Source organism: Rhamphochromis longiceps, linkage group LG8, assembly GCF_057381845.1.
Source record: "Rhamphochromis longiceps isolate RC_006_pf linkage group LG8, R_longiceps_female_GT1.1, whole genome shotgun sequence".
In the NCBI taxonomy this organism is placed as follows: domain Eukaryota; kingdom Metazoa; phylum Chordata; class Actinopteri; order Cichliformes; family Cichlidae; genus Rhamphochromis; species Rhamphochromis longiceps.
In genome coordinates, this window is record NC_140564.1 from 5,713,254 (window position 1) to 5,720,387 (window position 7,134).

Here is a 7,134-nt window from a genome sequence, read left to right on the forward strand (position 1 = left end):
CAATGTTGCCAAAGAAATGTTATTCACACAAGTGGATCATCGCGCTCTTTGCCTAACTGTCTCACTTCAGCGTGGTGCCAAACCACGGGGAATGTCTTTTTGCATAAAGCAATGATGCCGATCTCTGGCTGGGAGAACCTAAACAGTTGGACAGCTACCCTCGTGGGCCAATCCGCTGACTTGTGACATGATACTTCCTGGAGCAAAACCAGTGAGAACTATCATTTCAAATCACACTTATCTTATCTTTGAAAGCCCGGCTCTAATGCAAAATCTCCTCAAAGTTACCATTAAATCATCTGAGACTGCTAACAGACAAGGTCACGAAAACGCTGTACGCTCCTCCTGTGTAACAGTGCATGTGCTCTTATATTTCATTTATGTGAAAACGTATTTCTTATTGTGCCGAGTTACACATATCACTGTGCTAATACATATATGACACAGCAGTATGCAGATACTGCAACAATAAACGGATGTTCACTCATTATTCGGCCATGATCCAGTAATATGATTTTGCATGCAAGTTTTGATTGAGGTGCTTTGGGTAAATGCAAACAGTTTTGAGCTGAGTAGGAGTGTGACTTTTACTCAAACATTATGGGCGGTGTACACTCTGAGGAGTGTGACCGTGAGGAGGCTGAAGTGTGAGCGGGCCCGTACTTGCATTTTCAGACCCAGCTACTCTCAGCGCCGGCTCTGTTCCATTACATTCGTCTGTTTTCTGATTACCTGTTTGCGTCGCGTCGATTCTTCTGAAACACAATTATCTCCCCTCTCCTGTCATCCGACCACTGTGGAGTTCGTTAAGAACTGCGTGCAAGCCAATCAGAAACGGCCGCCGGCCACCTGCAGGAAGTTGGCCGTCCACTTATCTCCTCCCTCCTTCGGCTGCAGACAGATAACAGCAGCAACAGTTGAACAGAGTGGCAGCTCCGCAGCAACCTGATGGACACTAAAACAGTGTAACGGTCTCCCGAGCAGCTCGGAAACAGGCTCTGGTCGTTGTGTTTCGGGACTGGCTGAGCAGAGGTTAGCGCGGCTCATAAAAAGTTGCTGTGATAGAAAGAGGAAGGCTGCGGGACTAAAGACGCGAAGCTCTCCCCTAGTTTGGATCCAGTGCGCAGCAGCGGTGATCGGCATCATGAGCGTCCCGCTTTACGCACCGACCCCAATTCAGCCGGCACACCCGACCCCCTTCTACATCGAGGACATTCTGGGGAGGACCTCCACCACCACCTCCACATCTCCGTCCTATTCTTCATCGCCAACGTCTTCATCTTCCTGCTCCACTCCGGTCATCCCCACGCCGACTCTCCCGTCTCCCAACTCGTCCTTCAAAAGTTTGATCTCGCCGTACAGAACCCCGATTTATGAACCCACGCCGATCCACCCCGCGCTGTCCCACCACGCTGCGCTGACGGCGACGTACGCCTCGGCGGGGGCTTTCACCGGCTCCTTTTACCCGTTTCACCAGCAACACCACCGCTCCATGGGGGAGTACGCACAGGCGCTGCTCAGGCACGACCCTCTCGGTGAGTTCCATTTCATTTCCATCATTGATATTGGTCTTATCATTTGTTAGCAAACATATCCATTTTCTCCTTTTCTGCTGCCTTGCCGTCAGACAGCCAGCATCACGTTTCTTGTTTTCCTGTGTGGAAATGCGCCAGTTAAACTCAGTTCCTCAAGTCTGCACTGCTGGTTTTATTTCACTGGAAATCAGGACCCTTAAAATAGTTAAGGTCATATATTCACAATTTGCATTGTAAAATGAATAAATCATATATTATTGGACATTATATCGCTCAGTGACAATTTAGGTGAACCTGAAATCTGTTCGCGGCAACATATACACTTGGATGATGTGGCAGTAAGACAACTTTCTGCTCTTTGCATGAAAACTTTAATGTCTTCACAAGCTTCGTTTCAGTCCCAGCGAAACCATTTTTGCATAAGCATCACGCTTGGTCATGCATGTCGAACTCAAGATCATCTACACTTGCACTGCTCCTCTTAAACACACTTTAGAGTCGAGGACACACTTTGTGCGTCTTCGCGAAGCCTTCAGCTCATTTTGGTCTCACAAGAACATTTGTGCACGATGCGCGACCACGCACACATGAGTCACATTGTTATTGTGACAGACGTATTTGGGGCCACAATAGCAGCAGGCATATCCATTCAGTGTGCTGCTGCTGGTGGTGATAGGGAGGTGCATGGCAACCTTGACTCGTTTTCCTGACTCCCATTGTTCTGAAACATCAGAGGACCGAGTCAGCCAGTGACTAAAACATAGCCAGGCCCTAAATCACTTGTTATTTCACTGCTGTGCGTGTGTGTGTGTGCGTCATATACTTTTGAGCACCAAGTAGTTGGGTTATTTTTCTCTAGGGTATTGACTGACCATGAGCTTACCACAAGTCTTTTATTATTATTATTATTATGATAATAATTATTAGCAGTATTAGTGAAATCGGCTGTGTGAGTATGGAGCCGTGAAAGCTGCTTTACATGATGTTCCCGGGGTGCTTGAAGCCATCACACACGCTGCGCGCCGTGTTAGAGGCCAGAAGTGATGGTCCTCTTAAGTATAGTGTGACAAGCGGACCGTCTGACTGTGTGCTGCTGAACAAGCCGGGCCTTTTTCCGTTCATAGCGGAAGCTGTGAGCCTGTCGATAGGAGTAAATCTGGTTTCAGAAGCTGTTAAATGTTTTCCTGTCTCACCCCGGCCAGCCGCTTCCTCGGGAGCCCGCTGCACGCTGCTGATTATTTTATCGACATCCTCAATACAGACATATTCAGGAAACACTCGGCCTCTGATAGCCCGGGATCCGTTTTTCACATATTGTTGCACTTCCTCTGCCGGGCTCGCGAGGATGTGGCTGACTTTCTTTATGGTTGGCGGCGAGAAGAAAATAAGGCAAACAGAGAGCTAATGGGGACTTATGAGAAAGATAAAGTCCTCCTAACAGCAGCTACAGTCGTGTCCTCCCAACTGAGCTGACCTTTCAGACAGACGACAAACAAGCACGAACTGAGATTGCCGGAGGAGAACAATGATTGGTTTCAGCGCCTACAATCATCTGTAATCATCTCGTATGATATGTCTTGTCGAACAGCGGATTAAAGAAGCTGTGCTCTATAAATACCGCGCACACCTCCTCTGGCTATTTTAAGCAGCCCGCAGTGCGCGCGCTTTCAGGCCCGCTTATGTTCCGATCTCCGTCACTCACAGTTTTATGAAACTGTTATTAACGAGCTATCCCAACCGCCACATCTGTGCATCTATTTACAGCGATCACGTTAATACTCTGATTTGATGAGACTGTCTGCGCGCGCCAACGGCAGAAAGTTACAAAGTAACACAAAGCCAACAAAAACTGTGAGTGCGAAATATTTCAAACAGAAGTGCGCGTGCTTAATTACCACAATTATAACGAGTTAGCGCTTATCATTCCAGTTTCACAGATCTTTATTAGCCGAGCGTAAACGGCACGAACACAAACTTCTCACATATTCAGTGAAAATGTTTCATTTTATGTCATTTCCTTCATTTTCGCCGCAAATTGATTTTTACTCAACCTTTCCTGTAGGCTACTTGTATTTTCGCTCAGTGTCTCTTGGGGCTGGATTGGCTAACTTCCTTAGGAAAAGCGCAGCAATAAGAAGGTCTTTGACAGCAGTTTCGACCACAAACATTCATATTGTGTCAGAGCTGAGCACAGGAGTGTCTGTTGGTGGATGCCATTGCCTATAATCACACCGCAAAGCAGGAAGCACATGAAGCGGATATTTGGCCATAGTTTTCACTGTCACGACCTTCCTGAAAAGACAGCTCGCAGCAGGCTGCAGGCTGCCGTTGTTTGTTCCCGGCCATCACCCGGGGAGGAAAGCAGACAGGACAAAAGCACCTCTGATTGCACCCAGCGGCCTTTCGCTCCAATAAATCTCTTCAACAGCACCGATCCTTTCCCCTCATTAATCCGCAGTAAATTAGGAATTATGTTCATTTCTAATCGAGTTTTAGGGTATAAACTTTGAAAAGCACATCGAGACTTTTGGAGATTTTGAACCTCATTAAAATCAGCACCGGTGTAAAACAACAAACACGTAAAACATCATAATAATCATAATAATAATCATTTGTATTTGTATGAAATCTTTATTTTGAACATGTTAAAATATTATAACAACAACAGAGAAAAAAGAGACAAACAAAACAATAATAATTATAAATAACTTACATTTATTTCACAATGCAGTAGAAAGAAGCGCAAGCTTATTTAATCCCGCACATTTCCCACTATTTAGTAACTAATAGTCTCCACTTTTTCTTCCTGTTTATGCCCTGTCCATCAGAAATTCTTCATTACAGTTTTACATCTGTTACATAATAATAATAATAATAATAATAATAGTAATAATAGTAATAATAATAATAGTAATAATAGTAATAATAATAATAATAATAATAATAATAATAACAATAATTATTATTATTATTATTATTATTATTATTATTATTATTAATAATAATAATAATAGTAATAATAGTAATAATAATAACAATAATAATAATAATAATAATAATAATAATTATTATTATTATTATTATTATTAATAATAATAATAATAATAATAATAATAATAATAAATAAATACATAAATACATAAATACATAAATCCAAATAATAGTTATCCAATAATTAATCCTGAAAAATAATAAACTCTCAAACTTTTCCACATTGGAGTCCGCAGCTGTCTGGTGACCGGGAGAGGCCACAGAGTCTAAAACACGTCTTCTCTCTGTGACCGAATAGTTCGATTTTTCGATGTCTCTGCACTGCGCATGTCTGCGTATAGGCTGTACCGTCAGCTCCGGAGCTTTTAATGAAAATGTTTGAAATGTGTTGTCTTATATTTTCATGTGGATAAAATTCACTTATCGCAAGAGTTCAAACGCGTGAATGTGAGTGAAAATGCCGTCAGTGGGCCTAATATAACACAGTACAAATGTACCGTGTTTCTGTCGCGTACTAGCGTGTTTTGTTAATTCGTTTCATGTCAGATGGCAGCAGGAAGGTTTATATGCTGTAGCTTCTTTTTCGACAGCGGGCAGGTTTGTCACAGCCAGAAATAAATATTTCGTTTTATTTCATGTATTTCAAACACGGTGCATTCTGTGGGATCTCTCCACAGGGAAGCCTCTGCTGTGGACGCCGTTCATCCAGCGGCCCTTACATAAGAGAAAAGGCGGCCAGGTGCGCTTCTCCAACGACCAGACCATCGAGCTGGAGAAGAAGTTTGAGACGCAGAAGTACCTGTCACCTCCGGAGAGGAAACGCCTGGCCAAGATGCTGCAGCTCAGCGAGAGACAGGTGAGCGGAGCCCGGTCTGGCTCACACACATGTGCCGTAATGGCCTGCAGCTGTTTGGAAGGATCTCCGGAGGATCGGCCGCAATTTTCGATGAAACACTTTTATACATTTATTTATTCCGTTTTTGAAATGTAGCATAACACTAGATTTTGCTACTTTATTACTAGAAAGCTATTTACTGGCTGCGAATGGTTGGAATTTGTAGCGAATTACCGATGTGTGTGTGTGTGTGTGTGTGTGTGTGTGTGTGTGTGTGTGTGTGTGTGTGTGTGTGTGTGTGTGTGTGTGTAATATTTGTGCTGCGTGCTGATTTGATTCAATGTGGCCTTGATCCAAAATGAATTTAAACCGCTTCCACGTGAACAGCGGACAAACCGAATTTTTAATTGACGCCAGAAATCTTACGGACGAGTTTGCGCATAAGAAACATCCTTTCAGAGTTTTAATATTTAAAGAAGGAAGATCATTCATTTCTTTCTTTTTTGAACATTTCCTTTCAGGTTAAAACCTGGTTCCAAAATCGACGTGCGAAGTGGCGAAGACTAAAGCAGGTGAGCAGCGGTGACTGATGTCGCCCTACCTTCCTTTCACTCCTTCATATACAATACACTCGTACCGTCTCCTAATCCACGGGGTTCGCTTTCACCAGGAGAATCCTAAGAGGGAGGTGGAGGATAACAGTTCCAGAGGTAAGAAAGGAGATGAGATGATAGAGGCTGCCGGAATCCAGAACCAGGAGCAGAGGCAGCCAGGCTCGGCCCCCGAGTTGGCGCAAGCGGGACACTGTGTGTCCCGACAGCAGGCCCACACAGAGCTGGACTCTGACGTGTCAGACGACACAGACCAAGAACTGGACATAGAGGACGACGAGGACTTCACACTAAACCCCCAGTTCTGAAACACAGGCTCCATAAAGATCTGCCTCAGACACTGAAGCTCTCATGCGTCGCTGTAACTCCTTCCTCCTCCTCCTCCTCCTCCTCCTCCTCCTCCTCCTCCAGCCTGGTGACTTGCAGATTGATAGACTGGTTCCGGATGTAATACTAAGACAAGTCAGCCCCTCAAACCCGAGTGCCTTTCATCAGAACTGTCTTCTTTGTTGAACCTGTGTACATATGCGTAATTTTGTGTGTGTGTGTGTGTGTGTGTGTGTGTGTGTGTGTGTGTGTGTGTGTGTGTGTGTGTGTGTGTGTGTGTGTGTGTGTGTGTGTGTGAGAGAGATGTTCTTCAGATGAATAGTATGCCTGTAGATCAGTTTCTCTGTACTGTAGCATATACGTGTTTTTTAGTTCTTTTTGTTTTGTTTTGCGTGTGTGTGTCGGCGTGTGTTTTTTATGTGACATTTTATTAAATAATCAATGTAGCGCAAATTCAGTTTTGTTTGATGTCTAATAAACTATTTTCTGACAATCAATCCAAACGTTTCGATGCAGCTCAGCTGGTCTGTGAACTCTTTTCTCTGCTGTCTGAAAATGAAACGTTGTAAATGAAGCATTTCTCGCACATCCAGCAACGCGTGAAAGATCCGCCAAGAAGCAGGAAGAATTATAATCAGTCCAAATAATCACAGAAAACCCAAAACAACAAGAACCGACGCGCTCTGGTCAGGTTCAAACTCACTCATTATCCGGACGTTTAACAGAAGTACATTTAACAAAGAATCAGTGCGAGTAAAAGTGCGACACGTCGTGTCTAAACGCTGAGCTGTAGTGCAGAATGATAGAACAAACTTCATACACACGCCATATTGTG

The 7,134-nt window shown here is 43.9% G+C and overlaps 1 protein-coding gene across 1 annotated transcript; it reads left to right on the top strand.

Annotated features, from left to right (window-relative positions):
- The first annotated feature begins 628 nt into the window (after window positions 1–628).
- On the top strand, window positions 629–6,604 carry LOC146662987 (hematopoietically-expressed homeobox protein hhex-like). The gene is made up of 4 exons (XM_085415563.1): window positions 629–1,535; window positions 5,204–5,382; window positions 5,883–5,933; window positions 6,032–6,604. Exons 1-4 carry the CDS (start codon window positions 1,145–1,147, stop codon window positions 6,278–6,280), a joined length of 870 nt encoding a protein of 289 aa, XP_085271689.1. The 5' UTR covers window positions 629–1,144; the 3' UTR covers window positions 6,281–6,604.
- The last annotated feature ends 530 nt before the right edge of the window (window positions 6,605–7,134 follow it).

Coding starts and splice junctions, on each gene's coding strand:
- LOC146662987 (XM_085415563.1), top strand. CDS start 1,145: ATGAGCGTCCCGCTTTACGCACCGACCCCAATTCAGCCGGCACACCCG. Junction 1,536..5,203: donor GCTCAGGCACGACCCTCTCG/GTGAGTTCCATT, acceptor ATCTCTCCACAG/GGAAGCCTCTGCTGTGGACG. Junction 5,383..5,882: donor TGCAGCTCAGCGAGAGACAG/GTGAGCGGAGCC, acceptor ATTTCCTTTCAG/GTTAAAACCTGGTTCCAAAA.